The sequence below is a fragment of the Propithecus coquereli genome, unplaced genomic scaffold (genome assembly GCF_000956105.1).
Source record: "Propithecus coquereli isolate 6110/MARCELLA unplaced genomic scaffold, Pcoq_1.0 Scaffold84, whole genome shotgun sequence".
Taxonomy (NCBI): domain Eukaryota; kingdom Metazoa; phylum Chordata; class Mammalia; order Primates; family Indriidae; genus Propithecus; species Propithecus coquereli.
In genome coordinates, this window is record NW_012154618.1 from 5,800,431 (window position 1) to 5,825,191 (window position 24,761).

General features: G+C 46.7%; 1 protein-coding gene across 1 annotated transcript in view; it reads right to left on the bottom strand.

Moving 5' to 3' along the window:
* The window catches only part of MXI1 (MAX interactor 1, dimerization protein), a 75,363-nt gene extending 50,951 nt beyond the window's left edge, over window positions 1–24,412 (bottom strand). Inside the window, exons 1-2 of the mRNA XM_012663912.1 lie at window positions 23,942–24,412; window positions 6,502–6,634 (exon numbers count right to left, since the gene is read on the bottom strand). Coding sequence (XP_012519366.1) covers window positions 6,502–6,634; window positions 23,942–24,215 — 407 coding nt within the window. The 5' untranslated portion in view covers window positions 24,216–24,412. The remainder of the gene's footprint in view (window positions 1–6,501; window positions 6,635–23,941) is intronic.
* Window positions 24,413–24,761: the final 349 nt, after the last annotated feature.

Below are 24,761 nucleotides of genomic sequence, written 5' to 3' on the forward strand. Positions count from 1 at the left end.
AGACTTACTATACACTACCCTCTCGTCTCTTTTATTACATAAAAGGAAAGGTTTTTTAGTTTTTCAAACAGTGAGAATCCTAAATTGTCCCTGCCTAATTAATCAAAATCAGAATAAAAGAAAATCAGTTGCTTTATCAAAATATATGACTCACTAAAGACTAAAATTATGTCCTTCTATAATTGAGAAATGCCCATTCCAAATGGCTTCAAGACTCTAGCCACTTAGCCTCCAAAAATGTATTTGCATGGTATTCTCAAAGGACTATCAAAAATATTTCCACTGATAAAAAAAAGGTAAGGAAATAAGCACCACATGGAAACCCTTTTATCCAATGTCATAAAACTAAATAAAATCTATGACACATTCCCTGAAATGTATGTAGCAACATTAATAACAAAAGTATCTACTGAACCAAATATTTTGTCTTATAAAAGGTCAGTTCCTCAGACAAAATATAAGGAATTTAGTGCTAACACCAAGTTATGAAATCCCTGTATCTCCCTGAATGTATGTTGAAGTTAATCAATGGTCAAGTGTATATTGTGAATCTATAGCATTCCTACAATAATCTATTGTAATCTTTATCTATAAATTTAAACAATTCACTCTCTGTACTTTACATCTGACACAAAAATGGTCCTGTTTATAGCATCTTACTGCCTTGTATTATTTACCATTTTATATGTAGATAATGTATTTCCAAATATACCATAAGTTCCTCAGGGAGCTCATGCCTCATGGCAGGGAAGCACGTGTAGCAACAGTTCTATGTAAATTCAATAAAATTGGTTACTAATTACCTTTGAGAGAGTAGTTTCAATAGCTGGTGAAAAGGGAAGCAAACCGCAGAGGGTTAAAAAATAGCACTGGTAGGAAGGCATTAAAAGCAGCAGCACATTTCAGGCATTTGACAGAGCAGAAAAGCAAAGCACTAACCCATAAAATTTCAGGTTATACTCACTGAGTCTTAGTTTTTAAGTAAATTATTACTAAAAGCTGTTTGCTGATGCTGGAGAAACAAATCCCAGGGATTTGTCTCATGTTCTAGTTCTACCTGTGGAAATTACTTGGCACAGCAGTCCAGTTTCCTCATCAAAAAAAATGGGGAAAATAATTACACTTTACTTCACAGAACTGTTCTGAAATTTAAATGAGATGATAATGTATGTTAAAGGACTTTATATACAAGTAGTATATCAAATGCAAGGTGTTACAATAATTTTATTATTATCAGTGAAGACGGAGTCTACCCTTTGACCCAACAACTCTAATTCTTCATGTTTACCCTAAGGATCTAGGTGGACAAATACAAACGTATCTGCAGAAAGATGTTCATAACAGTCCTGTTTGGAATGACAAAAAAAAACCTGAAAATAACTTATATCATCAATGGATGACTGGCTTAATTATGGTACATACATGAAGTAGAATATCATGTAATTTAAAATAATGTTCACAGATATGTAACTATGCACATAAACAAATGTTCAAGATAAATGAAAGCAATACTGCAGAATGTTCAACCTGAAGAAGCCTTCCCTCATCCATAAAACTTGATCAGATAGTAGATAGTAGAAAGAAACTTCATAAAACTAAAAATAAGACTTCATTTAATTCTTCTGTGAACAGGTACATTAAACAGATAAAAACAGAAGGGATTATAAAACATCTCAAATTACTACTGGAAGAAAATCCTCTACAATTATCCTAGAAAAAGAAACCACCATCTCTCCCCCCAAAAACCTAAAAATCCATGAAGACAACAGCCAGAAAGGATATAAAGCTGAAAATATAATAATTCCCTCTAAAATATTAATAAGACTAAAACATTTCTTTACTCTGTAGTTTAAGAAAAGTGAAACTAAAGCCTTATGAGCAACAGGAAAATTATTTGTTTTTTAACGTCCTCAATCTTCAAAGATAGAACTACCACTGTTCTGAAATTTAGTATCCATAGGACACTACAGAGAAGAAATTACACATCAACTTGAAATTCAAGCATAAATTGGTTACTTATGACTTTCCAGGCCACCTTAACACAATGCAATGACTACATATGTGTCATAGGCTCATACCAATATTTACTGCCAATACATGATAGATTTTTGGGTCATTGAATATACAAGTTTTGGTATCATTTTATCATGACATAAGATGACAATAAATGTTCTTTAAGTGTAGTATTCTGCAGCCTACTATACTTGTTTAAAAGAACTGACAGTTTGGAGGTTTTTATTCTTCAAATACTACATATTTTTTTCCTTTCCAAATGTATTATCAATCAACATCCCTTAGAATAAAAGTAATTAGAGTTGGTCAAAGCAGGAGTTGCATACTATTCCACCATTTCTCTTTCCAGTCTAATACGGTACTTAGCACAAAAAACTCAATTTCTATGTAAGACAGTCTACCTGGAGTTTGAAAACCCATTCTTTTTTTTTTTTGAGACAGAGTCTCACTCTGTTGCCCGGGCTAGAGTGAGTGCCATGGCGTCATCCTAGCTCACAGCAACCTCACATTCCTGGGCTCAAGCGATCCTACTGCCTCAGCCTCCCGAGTAGCTGGGACTACAGACATGCGCCACCATGCCTGGCTAATTTTTTCTATATATTTTTAGTTGTCCGATTAATTTCTTTCTATTTTTAGTAGAGACGGGGTCTCGCTCTTGCTCAGGCTGGTCTCGAACTCCTGAGCTCAAACAATCCGCCCGCCTCGGCCTCCCAGAGAGCTAGGATTACAGGCATGAGCCACCGCGCCCGGCCTGAAAACCCATTCTTTAAGACAGGGGTCCCCAATTTACCACGGGTTGTATAATTATTTCATTATGTATTGCAGTGTAATAAGAAGTAAAGTGCACAATAAATGTAACACACTTGAATCATCCTGAAACCATCCCCCCAGTCTGTGAAAAAATTGTCTTCCATAAAAACAATCCCTGGTGCCAAAAAGGTTGGGGACCACTACTTTAAGAAACACCTACTGTGTACAGAGCACTGCGATAGGTATTGGGGATAAATGTTTAAGCAAGAGGGACTCAATTCCTGCCCTCACAGAGGATGGGACACAAATTTAAGAAACATTCTATTGTAGAAACTGTATTTCTACAAACGTGATGAACACTATGCAGGAAAAGTAGAGGTGCCATGAAGTATGTGAAGACCTGATCTACTATGGCAGATAAGGAAAGGTTTCCCTGAGGAAGTTATAATTGAGCTGAAGTTACAGTGTTATTTATATAGAGATAACTTGGCAATGGGAGAGGAAAAATGATTCCCAGCAGGGAACAGAGTATGTGCAAAGACCCTGAGGGTAGAAGGAAACATGGTATATTGATGGAAGTGAAAGAAGGCCAGCCAATATAATTCATGAGAATTATGGTTGCAGGGACACCAGGTAGGTGGTTACTGTAGTTGTCCAGGTGAGAGATGATGGTAGCTGAGATTAGGAGGATAGCAACGAAGGTAAGAGAAAAGAAGGCAGATCCAAGAGACATTTAGGAAGAAATCAGTGTTACAATGAAGTCATGGCTCGTTTAGTAGAGTTTTAAAGATGACAGACCTTGAGGTTTTCCAGTTGTGAGACTGAATAGTAAACCTGAGAATTTTAGCTTATCTGATGCTCCCCAATGAGCCAGATAGCTATTGCAGCCAGGTCCTCTAATAGCAGTAACATCTTAGCAAGACTGATTTTAGGAAGTGTGCCAGAAGGCTGTGACCAAGACCACAGTAATATCAAGCATGTGTTTAAAAAATAATTACATATCATAGGTCACCTCCCAACTGTCAGAAGGATCCCAAATGATAAAATTACTGGTATTTGCAAGGTACACAGTTGTAATATCACATTATATCATTTGTTTTCATCATTTCTACTTCTGTAAAATAAGATTTGAAGGATTAGGGGACAGGGGGAATAGGACCTTATGAGTCAACTCTCAGCATAAATTTATAAAACAATATTTTTTCAGGAATATCACGTTATACCTGAGAATATTAGGGGGAAAAAGTCAACTACCATTGTATCTTAAAGATGCTACAATGGTCAGAGAAACAAAGATCATTTTATGACATACACCAATGATCAATGCTCAAGATGTACAGCAGGAACAGCAACTTCCACAAAGGTAGCTTTCTGATTGGGAAAAAATAAGACACATACACTCATTAACTCTATTCCTTTCCTTGTTTCAGATGATGAAAAAATGGAAATTTCTATAAATCTTACTTTCTGCTTTATGTAACCAGTATAATAAAATCTTTATTAAATCCAAAAGCAAGCTTAAGTTAACAGGAAGCCCACAGTGTCCCCTTACAAATGGGTAACACTAGTTCCCAAATATCCCAGTATTGGAATTTAATCTTCAGCTCCCCTACTTTCTGCCTACTTCCGTGAGGCAGAAATTTTAAATAAGTGGCTAAGGACAAATAATTCCTAGTGTTTCGCTTTAATATACTAGTTTCTTGCTCTTTCGCTACAAGGGATCTGGTCATCACCTGTGGTGTATGTACCTTGCTCTGTAACCCCGTATCTTGCTCTATAATCCTATCTTGCTTTCCCTCAATAAATTTCACCTGGTGCTTGCCTTGAAATACATGCATATGCGCGTGCACACATTTTTCTCATATGCCCCAGCCTAAACCCCACACACGGAAGGACCTTGAGACAATATGTTCTAAAATCTATTTCTTTCTTTTTCTTTCTTTCTTGATACTTATATTCCCATGAAAAAGTACTTTCCTTAGCGTTAGGTAGTCCAATGTACATGTACTCTCCCTTGGGTACCTATCAGAACAACATGGCATGCTCGTAGTTTTACAAATTTTCTAACATGCTGTGCTAAAACACAGTAATTAGCACTATGATCCCACACACAATAGTAGAATCCTAACAGGAACAATAGCAAGAAAGAGAAACATCACTTAATCAAAACCCGAAGCTGAGTGAAATATAAGACAACAGATGACAAACACTTTCTTATTAATGACCTGTAACATAATTGGTAAAATCTAGAAATGTACATCTTCTTATTTATGCCTCTATAATCCTTGGGTTGTTAGTAAAAATTTCACATCTGCAATGATGGGGAGATATACTGAACTACTAATATAGTACTTGATCTCTAAAACTGTCACTAAATCAGAATCATAGAACTTCAGGGGAAGAAGGGACCTTGGTGAGTATCTAATAAATCCCCTCGTTTTACAGATGAAAACGGTAAAGAGCAAAGAAGAAATATAATGAGATCATATACCTAATTTTTAGAAAATAGGAAAGACTTTAAAGTTTAAAAAATACAGAATAGTCTTAATGGAGAAGCAAAAAAAAAAAAACACACACACACACAGCTCCAAAGATAAGTCAAATGGAGAAGAGTGAATGTTTTGCCTCAGTGATGTCTGAAATACAGAGGACAATCCAATCTCATGTGCTCTAAATTTTTATCTATGGGAGCCTCAGGTTTTCTGCATCAAGAGTCCTAATCCTTTTCCCTCCCTAACCTGCCTCCCCAGATGATTAACCAACCACCTGGCTGGAGCTCTCCAAAGTCTTCAGGGAAACTTACTTACCCAAGGATCACTCCTCCCAGCCCCCCTCCCCATGAATGTTTATTATATTCTCTAGACAAAGCTTTGGCAATCAGAAATAAAGGTCTAATTTAATCTCATCAATGGAAAAGGCAGCCATCTGTTGATCTTCTTTTAAGAAAAGCCTTTTGAAAACTTCGTATGAGATGAATCCGTGGAATTCACTGGCTCCCTGGAATTAAAAACACTAAAGAGACGGCCAGACACTACCCAAAGCTGTAAAAAATGGAAGTCAGCTACGTCTGAGTACATCCAGACAAGCATATTCTAAAGGATCTGTTCTGCTTGAAGGAGAAACATCTTTCTTTTTTATTTTTGCTTATTTAAAGCCCACTTACCAATCCAATCTTGTCATTAAATAAGAGGCAAAACTTCCATAGTGTGGTCTTCCCCTTACTCCTTAAACAACAAATCGACCATGTCCACTAACTTCCTACTTTACCTATATCCTTGTATTCCTTTAACAAAGTCCTTGATTCTGCTTTATACCCTGCCAGAGCTATTTCCAATGTTTAAAAATTCTCCTCGGACTATCTTAAACTTGGACAGAACAATGAAAGCTGGTCCAAGATTACTTTCAGCATGCGGCTGCATGCATGGACACATACTGCCAAGTCTCTAAACTTACTGTCCTCTAAGTCATAGACCTCCCCATCTTAATAATCCCAGAAAGAACCTCTTTGGTTGTCTTTCCAGATTCTATTCCTTCCCTTCCACATAAAGCTAGATTATGATTCCTAGACTTTATTATTTTAAAAGGGCCAAATCCCCAGGGTGGTGGTAAAGAAACCCATCTAGTGTTGCTCCAGAGTTAGGATTAGAGGAGAAATTTAGGTCCGTAGGTCAGGCCCTTCTGCTTGAGTTTGTGCTCCTTCCCTCCAGTTCCCCTTTCTACACTTCCCCAGCTCCATACCTGTTGGCAGTGCTGGTGTTGCTGCTCCCGCTGCTGTGTTTCTGTGCCCGGCTCAACCTCCGTGGGGGCTTTGAATGCTGCAGTCGGGGGCTTGGCATGGAAGGGAACGACGAGGCGTAGCCATGTTCACACTCTGAAGAGAGCAAGAAAGAAAGATACAATAACAACATAAATACCCAAAGCCATGCATCCACAAATCCGAGGTCCTTACAGTAACAGGTTTTTGAAAGAAGTAAAATGTTTCCACTCTTTAGTTGGAAGACAAAAATCCCAGTCCTTGCCTAGACATCAATCTTGTGACATATACAGCCCCAACCCACCGCCCGGAACGAGGGTACTTCCTCTAAACCAAACAATTTCTCCTTCCTCTCCAAAATCCTTTCTCCAAGAATTCTTTTGGACATAAATACCCTAAATTCTGAGAACAGTTAACCATTCCCTAAATGACTTCACTTGTTTCAAAATTCCCCTTTTCCTTTACCTCTGCATTCTAGAGTGTCTCTCTAAGCCCCACGATTTTGTGTACATCAAATAACTCAATCGTCTGGTCTCAGAGGACGTTCTCCCTCCTGACACCACAGTTCCCAGAGTTCCTACTCTTCACAGCTCCTTTGGGGGCCACCCCATCCCAGCGCAGTCAGAGCATCGGAGGCCCTTTCCTCCCCGACTTTCCCACAGCCTCGCCGGTCCACTCGGATCCGCCGGGCTCCCGCCCCTGCCTCACCCCGGCCCCTAGAGCCACCCGCCCTCTTCCTCGCCCTCTCCCACTCCGGGTCCCCGTACCTCTGCAGCCCAGCCCTCCAGCGCCTCTCCAGCCCCGGTTGCGCCCCTCACTCCCTCCACGCTGCCTGCGCGAACACACCCGCACTCACACGAGCACCTCCTCTCACACCTGTGCGCCTGACACACACTCCTACAAACTCACGTGCGCCTCTCTTCACACAAACCTCCGCGCGCGCACGCACCTCCCATCACGCGCATGCAACTCGTCTCGCACCGCACGCGCACACCTCCCTTCACCCGCGCGCACCTCATCTCACGCTGCACACGCGCATACGCTCGCGCCCTTCCTCACCCGTCGCACCGCACTCCCCGCGCGGGCTCAAGCGGCGGAGGCGGGGCAAGCCAGCCGTTACCTCGCTCCCGGCGCTCCAAAAACTCGGCTGCCTCCAGGAGACGCTGCACGTTGATCATCCGCACCCGTTCCATGGACACCGCGGGTGGTGACCGGGGCCTCCCCACACTCCTTTCCCCGACCGAGAGGAGGCGCCGCAGGCGGCTACAGTCCGGCACCGCCCCCAGACATGTGCGACGGGCGGGCGGGCCAGCCTGGCCGCGGCTCTGCGCGCTCTCCGCCGCGCCCGCCGCCTTGCCAGCCGCCCGCGCGCGGTTTGTTTACCTCCCGGCGCGAGCACGGGGTAGGGGCGGGAGCAGCGCCGCGGCCCGCCCCCGCCCTTCCCTTCCTCTGCCCCCTGAGGACCGAAGTCCCGCCTCCGCCCACTGCACGCCGGGAATCGTAGTACACACGCAGCTTCAGTGCTCCTGCGTCTGGCCGGATTCCGCAGTGGCCGCTGGGAAATGTAGTCCCGCCGGGCTTCCTTTTTTTTCTAGGGTGGGAGACTAAGAAGTTGCCCGGTCTTGCTTGTGCGAGGGAAGGAAGGATTTGAGCCGGCTGTGAGCCCACTCCTGGGAAGCTTAATTCTCAGTGACTCCCTGCGGGTGCCCAGGGGCTAAGACATTCCTTATTTGAAGTGCCATGTTCCACTCCTCTACTACTTTCTCATGTAACTTATGTGCCTCAGTTTCCTCATCTGCAAAATAAGGAAAGTAACACACCTGCACGGACAGCACACATAGAAACACTTGAAAAGCCAAAATCGCTGTTCAAAAACAAGGGACGATTTCCAGGGCTTCCATGAGGCTATGCTTCCACACAGATTTTTTTGTTTTGTTTTTTAATCTTATTTTTTAAAACTTTCTCCCTCTGTCCCTCGCTAGTGCCTTTAGACTCCAGAAAAGCCTCTCTCGTGCTGCAAGGGAAGGATATGATTCACTGGGTAAGTGATTTGGTGCTGGAGTTACACAGGGTTCTGCTTACACTTGCTGTGTGGACTTCAAGCCTCATTTTCATCATGTGTTAAATGGATATAATTACTCCATTTGCACAGTACACAATAATGATAGAAACAGACTCAGACCCTGCTCTCAAGGAATGTATATTCAGTAGAGTTTATTGTGAAGATTAAATAACTCCAGCATTCAGTATACACTAGGCATTTAATAAGTGTAGGCTATAAGTGTTTCCTCCAATGCTTTCCTTGTAGAGAGGTAACTGAAAGCAATGGCTGAATAGAGGCTGCCTCTGGCTACTCACTGCCACTCTCTTTCCAAGTCCTCCATCTAACAAGTCCTCAAAGTCTAGGCCAGGGTTCCTCAACCTTGGCATTATTGACATTTGGGGCCGGTTAATTCCCTCTTGGAGCAGGGGCTGTGAACTGCGCATTGTAGGATGTTTAGTATCACGCCACCACCTCTCAGGTGTGACAACTAAAAATGCCTCCAGACATTGCCTAATGTCTCCTGGGGCCCAAAATCCTCCCTGCCCTTCCTGATGCCCCCAGTTGAGAGTAACTGATCTAGGGAGAGGAGAGACAAGAGGATCTTAACTACTGAAGGCTCCAAGAGCAAGCTGGGAACTATTTAAACAAATCCATAACTTTTTCCCACCCTGATTATTTTAACCTGCTGGTTGACATCCAAAATAACAGGAGGCTCCTGGTGAGGGGAGAATTTCCCCTTCCCTGTGGTCATTCCATTGGCTACTACAGAAAATACTATCTTGGGATGGAAATCTTACCCTCTCAAAAATGTTATGGGCTTTGTGCTGCATTTTAACACCCTCTCCCTTGTACTTTTTTTTGGTAAAGTGAACAAAATCTCCAGTGAGGTCACAAGCTGCAAAATTCTGCCAGCTCTACATACTACAGCTGGCACCACACTTAAGAACCAAATAGATGTTCCATCAAATGCAAGGAGACCCAAAATGAGAGGTGTTCATAAGCCACAGGAGAATTTATTTTATTTATTTACTTATTTTGTAAAGGCTTTGAAAAAGAAAGCTTTTTCAGCTGTTGGCTAGGTTATTGCAGATCTGGGTTTTCCCATTGGGTGTTGGTAGCAATCACCCTCCATCCTCAACAAGGGAGGTGTTGGGTAGGGGTGGGATGGAATTATTTACAAGAAAATACCATTCATTCAGAACACCTGTTAGTTGAGGGTAGACATTATCAGGTTGAAAGTCAGTTTCCACCACTTGCAGTACCCCTTTAAGCTTTAGATCTCAAATTGCCAACGGCTATACCAGGAACTTAAAAGAGGCAGTTTATGACAAATACAAGTCTACTTTGCCCAATGAGAGGTAAATCCATGTGACATGCAATCAAGAAAAGTAGTGCAAACTGAAAATATACATAAATTCAAGATGGGTTTAATTCTACAGATCATACAGCCATAGCAGGTTAGTAAAAGAAGGCTAGATAGATGCTTGGGGCCCATGCCTGGCCTTTCACAGTTAATCTCCAAGTGAATTAACCAGTCCTTCTAGAGGGCCAAGACAGAGATGAGGAAATGGAAAGTAGAGCAAAAGTCACCAAAAGACCACCTGCTAACACTGAAGAAGAGAGGTAATGGTGATGGTGCTTGTGCGCAGTGGGTAGTGTTAAGGGCTGGTTTATGTACAGAAATCTCCAGCCTTTTCTAGAAGCAATTGAGGTACCACTTCTTTCTCCCTGCTCTGGCTGCCTCCTGAAGTCCTGGCTTGGACATCGGCCACACTGGCCTCGTGCAGCACAAAGCTTAGGGTTCTATCCTCAGGAAAGCGATGCTACCCATGAACCATCCCTCAGCAACAGTCTCAGCCTGGAGAAACCCAGAGGCAGCCATGGCCTTTCTTTTGCTCAGATGAATCTAGTTTGTACTACAAATACAGATGGGGAAACAGGAAAAGCAAGGCTTCCGAAGTCTACTGACAAAAGAACCAGGAATACTACCCATAGTTTCTGGTTCTGTCCTCTCCCTAAAGTACCTCTCTGAGTGAGGGGTGTGGGGGGTAGTCTCATTTGAAAATGGAGAAAGTCTCCGAGAGTTCCGCAGGCATAACAATCACAGCCTGGATGGGGACGGTCTGCCTTCTGAAGGAAGCAGGCAAAGCTTTCAATTTTCAGGGGTCCTTTTCCAGCACAGCTTACTAAGCGCAAATTTCTAAGTGATTTATTGCAGATTCATACACAATGGAAGCTGGTATGTTATATCTTTTCTGCAGAGAGGCGAGATGGAGCGAGATGAAGAGGCCATGATGTTAAGTTACAAGTCCTAAGACACTGTGTTGGTGACACCTGGTGCTTAGAACTTCCCTGAAACTGCGAAGTGCTGACTGTGTAGGGCACTGTTTTCTGCAGTTATCTTTAAGGATGGGGGTTTTCAAATAATCAAGGTTGGGGACAGGGGAGAGTGAGCTCCAAGCTCCTAAATGAAAACCCTAACAGTTGTACATTTTTCCATCCCCCACCCCAAAACGAAGACCGCAGCCTCCTCCCCACCTCTCTCTTCAGAGCCCAGAAACGTGAACAGCAGCAGAAAACCTTTCCCTCTGCCCAGTGAGTCAGCCTTGCCCAACTTCATGCGTAAGCTCTCCTCAAGTCAGCGGCAGCTCAGAGCTGCGGGTCTGTGTGCAGCTGAGATAAATTTGGGTCTAGAAGGAATGACGTAATGCTAAACCCGAGAGGTAGCTGCCACCTCCCAGGGCTCCAGTCACCGGGGCTTTCAGGCTGACATCCCAACCACACAGAAACGGCGCCAAGCCACCAGGTGTCTGAGCTGGGGAGAAAGGGAAAGGACATGAGGTGGGGGGAACGGCAGGGGGAGGCAGTGTTAATCTGAGATGGCTGAATCTGGAAGTTTGTTGTTTTTTAACTCCAGTTTTTCTGGTGAGATCAGACCACTGGCAAAGACTCAGACAGCTACACTTGACTTCCACCCTGACCCATCATCTCTTCCCTCTTAGAAAAGGGCTTCTTACACTTTATTAAATGGCCCTTATTACAGCAGCCTATTTCAGTGATTATAATGGATGTGTTAATCTCTCCAATGTCCTTTTCCTTCTTTTTTGCGTGAACTTGGATCCAAGAAGAAATCTGCATTGCAGGATTGAATTAATATGCTCATCTAAGTGGCTTGCTTACTCTGGAGCACCCATCTGGGTGCTCTCAGGTGCAACTGATAAGATGTTTGGGAGGATTTTGCTAGGGCCACACCAAGTCAATGTTTCTCTAAAGAACATTTCATGGTTTATGTCATAGAAGTTTATATTATTAAGCTTATTTCTCAATACAGTCTCCATTTTTCAGCTCAGAAAACTGAAGCTCAGAGAGGTGTGGTAACTTGCCCAAAGCCACACAGCTGTCTACCAAACTGATGGAGCAAGGGTTGAACTCAGGCCTGCAGTCCTGTGCTCTCTTCTTATCTCCATAATTCTCTTTCTGGTTGATTCATGTTTAAAGAAAAAAAAAAAAAACCCAAAGTGGAGTAAGTTTTCTGATCTTTTAAACCTGTGAGGCCCTAATCCTTTAAATGTCAGGATCAAGTTACATGCCCAAAGGATCCCAGTGCTGCTTTTTTCTGTTTATGGTTCATTCTTCCCCAAGGAGAGTTTGCCCTCAGCGTCAACTCTTTTTCTGCAGGTGAAGACTGAAAGCCCTGAGCCCAAACTCACTCTTCCACTGTAATTAAAAGACCACCACAGGTAAACAATCTTTGTTGTATCGAAGTAATTTCCTTCATGAGAAATGCCTCCCAAATACTTTTCTCAAATGACTTTTCATCATTTGTTGTTGTAGTCACATGTTATTCTCCTGTACTTTGTGGCTGTAATCGTATTTTATACTGGTAGATTTCATGACTTTCAGCCATATAACCTGGTCAGCCATGGTATGTGATTCTTTTGAAGCACTGCTCAATTCCATGAGTTAATATTTTTGCATCTATATTCAAAAGCAAGAATAATTTTCTATTTTGTTGCATTTATGGGTTTTGGTATTACAATGATCTACTCTTTCAAAGTTAGATACAACTTGATTTTAAAGCCTTTAAAAAAAAAAAAAAAAGGCTGCCAGAGGCCTTCTCCTGCTGCTAAGAGGATGCCCCACATTCTTGCCACAGCCCTGGGTAACCCTCCCTCCCCTGCCAGGAGCTGCCCTAGAGTTGCCCTGCCCCCACCCTTTGGCATCACCACCCGCTTCCAGGCAGCAGAGGTCACTGTTATGCCCAGCCAGGCCTAGACACTAAACCACACATTCAGCTCCTGCTGCCTCATGTCTGAGTTCTCTCAGCTTCACGTGCAGCATTTATAATAAAAACACCAGGCTCTTGCCTGTCTGAAGACACAGGTGATCTCACCGTGTCTTCTAGCTCCAGTATTCTGATTCTAGGATGCTGGGATTCCCCATAGATCCTAGAACAATGTGCATCCATTTGCCCACGAGCTGCCACGTAACTAGAGCTGACTACATGCACAAAACTGACTGCTGCTGCAGTCAGTTCATTTAATCCTCAGCACACCTCTGAGATTCCTGTTTTACAGATGAGGACCAGAAAGGTTAAGTGATTTGCCCAAGATCACACAGGCAGTGATCAGATTCAAACCTAGACTTTCTGACTCTTGGACCCCACAGCACACATCCATGTTAGGTTTGATCAGATAAGGTCAAACAGAATTGGTTAGGGCAATGCTCTCAGCCAAGGGCAATCGCATCCCTCTAGAAGGCTTCAGAAATGTGTAGGAGGGTCTTTTTGAATGTCACAATGCCTGGGAGAGGGGGTTCTGGTGGCATTTAGTGAGTGGGAACCAAGGATGTTAAATCCAGCAGTATTCCAGACCAACCTGCACGAGAACTGTCCCACCAATAGCTCCTTTGTTGAGAAATGCTAGGTCAGAAAGTTAAGACAGAAAACTCATCATGTATTCAATTAATATTCCTTAAGCGTCTATTATGTGCTGGGCCCTAACCTAGATGCTGAGGATAGAATAAGGAACAAAACTACTTATGGTCTCTGTCCTCAAGGTGCTTGCATTCTACTGGACAGACTGAGGGTAAGCAAGTAACATAATTGTAAATTGTGATAAATAGGATAAGGGATAAATGATAAAAGGGTGGGTAGGTTTAGGCGGGTAGGTAGGGGAGCTGGGAAAATCACAAAGGCTGTCTAGGACATTTTCCCAAACTTTAGAGAGCACACAAATCACCTGAAAATTGTGGTAAATTGAGGTTCTGCTTCAGCAGGCCTGGGGTGGGGCCTGGCAGTCTCATTTCTAACAAGCTCCCAGAGGATGCCAAGGTAGCCCATCCTCGAACCACGCTCACACTGAACAGCAGGGGTGAAGGCCATGGCAAGGAGTTTGGATCTTTATTCTAAGTGAAACAGGAAAGAAACTACTGAAGGGCTTTGGCCAGGTGTGGTGGCTCACACCTGTTGTCCCAGCACTTGGGGAAGCTGAGGCAGGAGGATGGCTGGAGCCCAGGTGTTCAAGGCTGCAGTGAGCTATGATTGTGCCACTGTACTCCAGCCTGGGTGACAGAGCGAGGCCTTTAATCAGATAAGTAACATGAACCCAGTTATATTTAGGATCATTCTTGTTTCCTAGATCTGAATCTGGGAGAGGAAGAGGTTGGGCCTACGTCGTTTGACCAGAACCAGCTGGCGCACACTGCTGCAGTGGCAGCCAGGGCATAAAGCTCATCTCTGCAGCTCACGCTTGCCTCTGTCTTCTGGCTTCTCTGGCAGAAGCCCTTGGCTCCACACACAGGCCAGCCCGGTTGCCCTACAAGCTAGAGGCCTTCAGGAAGCCTAGTCTAGCATGACAGGGTGTGGACTCACACTTCTGACACCCTAGCTTGCAGAGCCACAGGAGCCCTACTGGTTGGGTGAGTTCCCCAGGGGCTGCTGGGCAGGGTAGTGTTGCACGTGCAAGCAGCAATACCCTAGACCATTGCCCTTTGGAGAAAGGGGCCTACGTGGCTCCACTGTCAATGCCCAGAGAGCCCTGGAAGGTTTTGGCTAATCTTTGTCCTCGGATGAGTGGGGAGAAAAGGAAGCCACCCTGGGGGAATTGCCAAGGGGACCCTCCGCATGGACTTAAAACATGACAGATTCCAATTCTTGCCTCTTGCTAACTTCTTGCTCCATGAAGGTTCTGCCAGAGTCCTAAGGTCTCTCTAGGAAGAAAGAAAAACCTCGGTTTGTGTCTCTGCTCCACTTTTTGTTAGCATGTAGCTTTGGGAATGTTAGTTGGCCTTGCTAAGGACAAGGCTTTCCTCATTTATAAAATGAGGGTAATTATAGCACCCACTCACTGGACGTTTGTGAGGATGAATATAAAGTGCTCAGCATGGTGCTGGCACATAGTAAATGCTCAGTAAAAGGAGGCCGTTATCACTATTCCTTTGGAAAACAGAGAAGGCACTGCATTTGTCAGAAGCCCTCTTGGGAACAGCTTATTACACTACCAGGAGACAGACAAGAAGTGTTGATTGGTTTCTGCTTGTCTGTCATTTGAACTGGAATATACAACTGGAACTGAAGACCATACATGCTTCACTTTGGAAGCACTATGCACGGTGCTTGGTGCCTGGCAGGTTTTAGAAATGTGTTGAATTGAGCTAAATTTTATAGCTGGTTGAAAGAAAGTTGTACACAAGGCACTCAGAGTCTTGGGAGCCAAGAAATATGGTAGGATGGCCAGGCTGTGGTGGAGGGAAGAGGGAGATGACACAGGCATACCATACAGTAGTTCTGGGCCCCTGTAGAAATAGAAACAAAGGCCATACCAGCTTCCACTTGCCACCCATGGCCAGAAACAGAGCGGCCCTGCACATGCTCTGCATTTTCATACAATAGCCTACCTGGTCCCAGATCATCTTTATTCAAGTTCCTTGCTAATGGCAATGAAGACACAGAGTATGATATTTCAAATAGTAGGTAATCCAAATCCCTGTTTATTGGCTTTAATTTGAATTTCCCAATCTCCTTTCCCCTCAGGACAGTGTGTTTATCTTTCTAATTTTCCTGTGTTTAAACTTCCGTAGCAGACACTGGAGTTGGATATTTGAGGTATGTGCCAAGGGCATGCTGCATGTATGGGAGAGTGGGCTTGGTAGGAACTCTGGCGTGGACAGCCCTCCAAGTGTGGAAGGTCCCTGTCTGTAAAGAACTGAGAGTGAAATTTGTTTATCTACAAAGTTACTTACATGGTACTTGGTTTCCTAAGCTCAGGCAGTTAAGAAACAGAAGAAGAAGAAAGAAAGAAAAGTCAGATATGTAGAAATTATAAGGACAAACACAAAAACACAAAGGATTTTAAACATGGAGTGGGCAGGCAGGGAAGGAAGGAACTATTCCTTTTAGATACCCAGGATAAATTATTATTCTGTCTGTAATCATGGCTAGAAACAAAGACATAAAGCCCAAGTCAAATGCCATCTCACATTTTTGGTGTTTACTTTAAGACAACTGAATTTCCAAAACCTGGCATTGGAATAGAGTATACACTCCACAAGGCCAGGTACTGTACCCTCAGGACCTAGCACAGTGCCTGACATAAAGCACGTATGTGCTCCTCAAGTGCCAGTTTAATGAATAAACGAACGAACTCACAAAACAATTTTAGAATTACTGGCACACAACATAATTCCACATCTTACCAAAGCATTAATAGCTGCTGCAAGGGCCTGTTCAAGAGAGTTTCTCTAAATTTTTAAAAAAAGGATTCTGTTTACATACATTTCCTGGAGACTTATTGCTCAAAGCAGGGGTTACCTGAACTTTCAAAATGTTTCACAAGCAAGGGGCCCAGCACACATTGTGCCAAGAAGAGGAAGCAAAGAAATAGCCTCCTGCTGGGGATGATGGTAGTAAATGCCCATTATTTTTGGCTGGAGAGATCAAGCCAGCTGTTGACAGCTTTAACACCTCTGGCCAGGCCACTCAGGTATCATGATAAGACAACTGCTTTCTTTAAGTTCAGCAGAAGTGCCAGAGGGCAGATGTCTGTCCCTGGGGAATTGAAACCTGCATGGTGTGTGTGTGTGTGTGTGTGTGTGTGTGTGTGTGTGTGTGTGTGTGTGTGTGTGTGTGTGTCTCTCTCTCCCCCCCCTCAAAAGGAGTGCCCCCACCAAGACATGAATTTCTCCTCCTCAGTTAAGTCTTGGGCTCATCTTTGTCACCACATTCTAGCTTCTCCCTCCTCCTACCCCTCAAATGTAAAAGAAAATACTTTTCTAAGTATGGCAAATTCAAATTAGCTTCATTTTGAAAGACAATTGAGAATGTTGCAATGACCTTTGTAATAACTGGACACACCCTGGGATCAGTAAACCAGGTTTGAGAATTGCTGACTTTATAAGCACTGGACTTGTAAAACAAAAGCCCATTCTCGTATCAGGCAGGAGGGAACACAGCCCAGAAGGACTTGGTTTGCCTCTGCTGTGTCATCTTGAGCAAGCCACTGTCCCTCTCTGGGCCTCAGTCTCCATGTCTGTATAGTGAGGATGACAGATGCTCTGTGACCCCTGGACTCCTTCTGGACCTAATGCTCTGTTTTACCACCTGCCTCCTTTAAAAACAAAACCCAAAATGGAGGAGAAGGAAGAATGGAAGGGAAGAGAATGGTTCAGTAGGCCAGACCTCCAGAAATCTCCCCCCATTTCTGCCTGCTGAAAATTGTTTTTCTCATTCTGCAAGAAGATTCCCATTTCTTGCTGGGTTGTTGCTTTTTTATTTCTTTTTCTCTCTCTCTCTTTTTTTAACTCAAAAGCCACAAAACCATAGAATTCACCTCCCCAAAACGGGTCATCTGGAAGCCAGAGCTGTTGGGGGTTAGGTGTGCTAGGCCTGACAAACTGGTGGTATCTAAGTGAAGACCAAGCCAGGGCAAGCATGTGCTTCTCCTCCAGAAACCCAGTTTAAATCAATATTTATCCAACTGTATTTATAGAAAGTGGTGGTGGTAGGGAGGAGGGGGTGGGTAGGGAGGCAGGGGGATCTAAAACAGAACAAGCCACAATGACTGATGCAAATCTTTGTGGCCAATTCACTTCTGCAGGCTGGGCTTTTTCTTAAAAGGCAAAAGACCCGGCTTTTGATGAACCTGCTGTTGGCCCCAGTACCATAGCAACAGCCCCAAGTCCTCTAATATGCCCAGAGGATAGACTTGGGAAAGGCAGCAGGAGGGGGGTGGTGTTTCCTAGGAACCCTAAACTTGAGTTAGGGCCAGCAGAGTTGAACAACTCTGAAAAACAAAAATCCTCTCTGGCTGGCTATTCTGTCTTCAGCCTCACTTCTAACCCTTTTCTAAGCAAGGTGTGCCCAGGAGGACCTTGCTTGGATAATCAACAAGGCGTTTCAAATACCAGCTCTGCTTCAGGTTGCTGGGTGACCTTGAGCAAGTCATTTCACCTCTTTGGACTTCATTCCTTGGCTATAAAATCAGTACATGTGTATACGGTGAAGACTGCTTAAGACCACAGGCTCAGTTCTGCCACTTACTGACCATGCGACCTTTGGACAAGTAACCTGGCATCCCTGCTCCTTGGTTACCCTCTCTGTAAAATGGGATAATAAAATTGCATCTGTCATACGGTTGTTGTGAAGAGTGGGGTGGATAATGCATGGACGGCCCCACACTCGGTGTGTGGTCCGTACTCAATAAGTGGCAGAGGTATTGATCTTATGTGATATGATCAGTTGCTCTGTTGCTGGCACCCTCTGCATTTCCCTCAGTTTCACCTCTAGACTTTTGCCTAGCTATCCCCAGATGAAAATCCCCATTTCTGGGTGTGTCTATGGGCAAGTATTTTGGTCACAGAGGAAAGATGAGTGAATGAACAGCTGCTGTTTTGCCTTGATAGCTAATGGAGCCTCCTTTTACCTACCAAACCAGGAATGGCTCGATTCAGCTTCACTAACTTCCTAAGGTCTTTTCCCTAGACCCCCTTCCCAGGGCATCCTGTCCCTGGGAGCTCTGGGACTCTGAAAGTCACAATAATATCCTCAAAAAAGTCATCTTCTGGCATTTACCAGTCGGCAGAGATCATATTTAAAACTGGAGAAAAAAAGCTGAATCGGGGAAACAGAATGTAGGATGCAGAGGAAATAGGGCCTGATTTAAGAATGTTCTTCACACAATTCCACTAAAAACAATTACCCGACTCCACTCACACCACAAATCAACCTACAGGGTTTTCAGGAAGTACATAGTAGATGCTCAATACAAATTTGTGGAATGAATGAATTCATCATAAGATGGCTGCCGAGCAGAAATGTGGCCAGCTTGAACATGAGTTGCCATCAAAGTGTTCAATTTTAGCATAAGTTGCCCTAGTCCCCTACTTTGTAACCCAGTAACTTTTTCATTCTTAGGGTTACAGCTGTTGACATAATGCAGTTTCAGCTCTCCAGGCCTGACCTGTCATCTTGCAGGCCTTGGTCTTACCACCCAAGGGTGGTGAGAGATCAGTATTTTCTACTCTTCTCCAGGTCTTCACAGCAGCTATCGTGTGTTCCCTGGCCTCCAAACCTGATCCCTGTGCCATTGCCAGTAAATGACAAATCCAACCAATTAAGAAATTTATATTGTCTTCTGTATGCCAGTGCCATGCTACATGCAATGGGTGACATATACTGAATACTGTAGGTGATCTTTTCCCTTAAGATGCTAATAATCTCCCTGTGAAGATAAAGCTAATACACAGGAAGCAAGTAGAGAATTGCATGGCTATCAAAGCTCAGAGAAGTTACTATTTATCGAGCACCTATTATATTCCAGGTACTTGAAATATTTAGATGCAGTACCTCATGCAGTTGTTTGGCAATGATGTGAGGGTGATGCTATTTTGTTATATCCCCATTTTACAAAAAAGAAATGGAACTTCAGAGAGGCTAAGTAACTTTTGTCCAAGGTCACACAGCCAGTAAGCAGCAGACTATTAAGTTGGGCCCTGCTCCATGTGTCTGCAAAGTTTTCATTCTCTCAACTACTCCGACTTAAGAAATAGAACCAAGTAGACAGAAATAGCCAGGGGAGGCTTCCTGGAGGAGGTAGGAACTGACCTAAGTCTTGAGAGGAGGATAGGATACAGATGACACCAGGGAATGAAGAGAACGAGGGCATTCTAGGCAGAGGGAAGAGTCTGAGTCAAGCGCAGAGGCTTGACTGTGAAGCCTTGCTGGTGGACCTGCTGGACAGGAGCAGAGATTTCATGGCAGGGTGGAGGAGACTGTCAGGAAGACAGGGTGGGGCCAAATGACACCACACAACAGCAGCTGCCTCCACCAAGAGGAAGAGGCTGCTTCTTGGCCTGTCCATGCCCCCTAGGAAAGCGCCCCACCCTGAAAACCAGGTTATCCACTTGAGGAGGCAACCCAAGGCTTTCTACTCCCATGTAATCATTCTTCTCTATCTTAAGTGTTGCCTCGACTGGGAGACACTGGGAAGCCCATTTCTCTCCTCCAGACCTTACCTGCTTCTTCCAGTTATCGGCCAACCAGCTTTTATGCACCTAACATACATTTGTGAATCTTTTTCCCTTTGAGTTTTAACCTTTTCCTAAACAAGGACTAAATCTTTTTCTACTTACTAGTCTTTAATTGCCACCCCTCCACTGGACTTGAACTGCATACAGGTGATGCCGGCGTTTTTTTACATATAACTTCTGAATTTATGAAAATAGGGCCACAGTCTTCAAGATTAATAAATTTGTGGAGGACTTCAATTTGAGATTCGTAGGGATACGCATGAGTTGGAATTTCGGGAGAATGTACCTGCATTTCCCAGGGATTCTCTTGCCTTGCAAACAGCAGACGGTCAACACAGGTGACTGGATTTGAACCCTTCCCCCAGGAACACTCACCCTATTTACTGGAAATAATTCAGCACTGTGGCCACAACTTAGTGAGCACTCCTACTACAGAAACCTCAACAACGAGGCAATGAAAAGCAGTTCTGGCTACGATGGAAAATAAGGCAAGCTCCTGCTAAGTAAGTGCTTTGCAAACAACAGTAGAAATGGAACAAGTGAACTCGTGACTAGGGTCTATCGTGCATCTCAGGAAGGTTTCACCAAATCTGAAATGTAAAATCGAGGCTCGGCTTGACGCTCATCTCTAGGGAGAATTGCGTCCCTTTAAGAACAGCCTGGACCAGCTGGCCACACTACAGCTCCCGGAGATTTCCTGGCTTGCATCCTGGCCCCACCCCCCAGCCTCCAGCCTCAGCAACGCGTGACGTCAGAGGAGGCTGACGCTGCCGATTGGCTGAACGACGCAGCTAGGTCAAGTCCAGTCGGAGGAAAGAAGTTTGTCTCCATGTGGAAACCATGTGTCTCTAGCAGGGAGGGGGAGGAGGAGGAGGCGGAGAAACCGAGATCAAGTGATTACCGGGGAACTCGCTGAAATGAAGGCAGGGAGGTTGTGCACCTGAGCCGGCCAGCAATACCCTTTGCAGTAGTGACCTAATAAAAAAGACTTGCACAACAAACAAAACCTGACCCGCCCCCCCCCATCATAGTAATAACTAAAAAGCTAGGCTCCTTGCTTCCTTCCAAAAACCTGGGACCTGGGAAATGCTGGAATCCTATCGGAACGCCCAGATCCCTCTCCCTCCCCCAACGACTGAATGATGTAAGCGTTTCGGAAAGCAGAGCTCTGAAGCAAAACAAGCCCCGCGCGCGCAGAGCAACCCGCAGTGCCCGAGCTCGGCGCACGCACGACCCGCCCCCCGACTCGCGTTATTGCTGTGCACACGCGGACCGCCGTGACGCGCAGGCATTGTGTGCAGCGAGCAGAAAACAACGGCGAGCGCCGCCAGCGCGAAGAAGCGCCCCTAATAAAACGAGACAGATGTAGGGCCCGCCGTTTTCCGTACCAGGAGACGCAGACCGAGCGGGAGGAGGGGAGGAGAGTTGGGAGGATAAAGTGGGCCCCGTGGGCCGCTCCTGCTTGCCGGGGGCATAATAGAGGGCCTGGCGGATGGTCGCACGGAGTTTGCTGGAGGTCACCCCAGCCTGCGTGAGCTGTTGGGGAGGGGGCGAGAGCCTGGAGCGGGGTCTCTGCAGCTGAGCTGGCCATGGCGCAGCGCCCCAAGCTCTCGGGGAAATCTGGGGGCCGGTGGCATCACGTCATTTAGAGCCAAACAGCGGCGGCGAAAAGAGGCGAGAGAGCTAAAAATACTCCCGCGGGGAGCCGGACGGAGGAGGGGGGTTGCGGGGCCGAGGGACTTATTACGCACACGAAGTTGACTTTGACTGGGGCCCTAAGGCTCTAGAGCCCCTCTCGGGGGCTGGCAGGTTTGCAGCGCAGACCCCTCTGGAGAGGGACCGGGAGGAAGCCCCTCGGCTTCACCAGCCTCTGGAGCCCCGCTCGGGGCAGCCCGAGCGCGGCGCGCCTGGCTCTCTGCTTACGTGACTGGTGGCCACGCCGGAGCCCCAGCACGGGGTAAACAAGGAGTTGGCGGCGGCCAGGGCGGCGGGGGTGGGGCGGGGGGAGGTCGCCGATTGTCTGCTTGTGCAAAGGGGGGGCAGGACGCTGAGGAAGCTCCGGCCGCCTCCTTAATGCATTCGCTGGGGAGTGGGGCAAATCAGGTTTGCCACACACTGCCAAGGTGCCCTCTTTGGGTGCACCCCTAGTCAGAGCTTACGCCACGGGACAGACTCCGGAGTACTGGGGACCCGGACGGGGGTAGCTAAAGAAATCACGCCCCTCCCCCCGCAACAAAAGCAAACACACCAAACAAAACCACGTCTTCACCCCACTCCTTCCCCCCCAGCCCTGGATTTTCAGAAACTATCCTCCACACGAATGCACATACTGTCCCCCCCACCACCACCCCCTGGACCCCGCGTGAATAATCGCGAAGCGATTCGGCTACACAGCCTGCGATGCGCCTCTCTCGCAACACAAGCACTCCGGAAAAACAAGCGAGAAGAGAAAGAAAAGAACGCACCACCGACCTCCCAACACAAATCCTTGTTTTGGCTTTATAGCGTCTGCACAATTGCGCTGCCAACACACGGTTACTTTAACCCTGAAGGCCTGGAGTGTCAGTCAGCGAAGGTGTTTTTGTGTTTGGGGTTTGCTGTCTTGGGTAGGGGGAAGCTTGCAAGATCTGACACGTTGCAATCGGACCTTTCTCTCCCCCCCCCCCCCGCCTCATTGATCTTTCTACTTGTTCGGACAGATTAAACCTCCCGGTTTCCTCCCGTCTGTCGGTCTATCTGCCTCGTCCCCTTCCTTCTCGCAGCTATTATTCTGAGGACTGTGCTGGAGACGCCGCACACGCGTGCCCCCGTTAGGGCGCTGAGTTGACTGCTGGGGACGGCTAGGGGACCTGGCTGGCAGTGGCAAAAATGAAACAAACAAGGAAGAGGCCAGGCCGGGGTGGGGTTCCCAGCACCCCCCACCTCCCCCACCGCATCGCTCTCCACCTGAATCTGGAGGTTGGCGGGGGGACGGTAGAAATCCACCAGGAAGGCGTTTGCCTTCCTCGCCCTGCGCGCTCGCTCAGGAGCCGCGAGCCGTCTCCCGGAAAATAAAGAAACACAACAGCCCACACCTTCCCCAACTATTGTTTCTGCAAGATCCCAAAGTTTCCTTCTAGTCGCCTCCCCACGGCCAAGTTTCCCCGGCACGGCACGCCGGGTCTAGGGCGAGCTGTCGGCACTGCCTGGCCCGCTGGCCTCTTTTGGGGGGGTGGCACCCCCGGACAACGGCGGCGCAAGGGGACTCTGTGCGTGGACACGATGGCCTGAGCCCAGTCCTGCCGCGAGAGGGGAGGAGAAGGCGAAGTAGGCAGGAGGCAGGGACAGCCCGAGCCCACGCCGCGGAGAGCTGTGTGGTTGTTATTGTTGTAATGTCTGTGTGTTTTCTTTCTGGAGCCTCTGCGCTCTGCCTATGGTTTCCAACTTTCGGCTTCTAATCCTCACCCCACCCAGGAACGAGAGACAGAAAAACAACACTTGTCTGCCTGAGAAGGCTCGGGGGTGAGGGGGGGAGGAATAAAAAGGAAGAAAGGCGACCTCGAAAAGACGAGCTCTCAGTTGTCAGCAAACAACACTCCCCCGCTCCTCGGCCGGGCCATCCGCTCAGCCCTCTCGAGACAGACAGACCGACGCACCGACAGGCCCCCCTCGCCCCGTCGCTCGTCTTTGTTACATCTTTAGCAGCTTTGTGCGTGCGTGTCCTTTCTCCGGTGTCATCGGCTTTACTGCCGAGGGCTGGATGTGTGTGTTGGGGGGTGGAGGGGTCGCGGGCCGAGCTGGCGACGGGGGTCGCCCAAGTGGGCGAGAAGGAAAGAGCCAGGCGCCGAGGAGGAGCCGGGGGCCCCCAAACTTACTTTTGTTTTCTTTCTCGATCTGCTCCAGGTAGCTGGCGGCCTCGAGCAGAATCTGCACGTTCTGCAGAAAAGTGTTGATGTGCTTCTCCATCGAGTTCTCGCTGGTGTTGAAAATGTCCGAGAAGGGGCATCTGGGTTTGGCCCCCGCGTGCTCTTCGGGCTGGGCCGGGGGCTGGGGCGCGGCCGCGGCCGGGGGCACAGCCGGGGGCGCGGCCGGGGCCAGCCCCGCGCCCTCGCAGCGCGCCTCCTTGCGCGGCCGCCCGCGTTTGCCCATGGAGGAGCGGGGGTCCGCCGAGCTCGTCCTCTTTCGGGGCTGCGCTGCCCGGCCGAGCTCCGGGCCCCCGGGGAGACCCAGCCGGCTGGAGCGGAGAAGGCGCCGGGCGAGGAGCCGGCCTGACTTCCCGAGCCTGGCTGCGTGCAGTTGTGTGTGTGCGTGTGTGTGAGTGTGTGTCGGTCTCGCTGTGGGTCTGTGTGTATGGGAGATTGAATGAACCTACAGGACAGACGGAGGCGCTCTGGCGCCTGGGTCCTAGTGCGAGCCTGTCACCAGCGGACCGGTCAAAATAGAAGGTGGAGACTAGCGAGGCAGGGCCCGCCCCCTGGCCGTCCCCGCACCCTTCCCCGCCTCTCCCCAAATCCTACCACAGTGTAGGGCACTGTGTTTTCACCGGAGTGGAAAACAGACTCGATGTCTCTCAGTGCACCTGTGTAAAAACAAACTGTTTTCTTCACAGGAAAATAACACCCCAAAAAGCGTCCAGCACAATGCCTAGCACATAGTAGGTCCCCAGTAAATGGTAGCTGCTGTGACTTTTTTTAA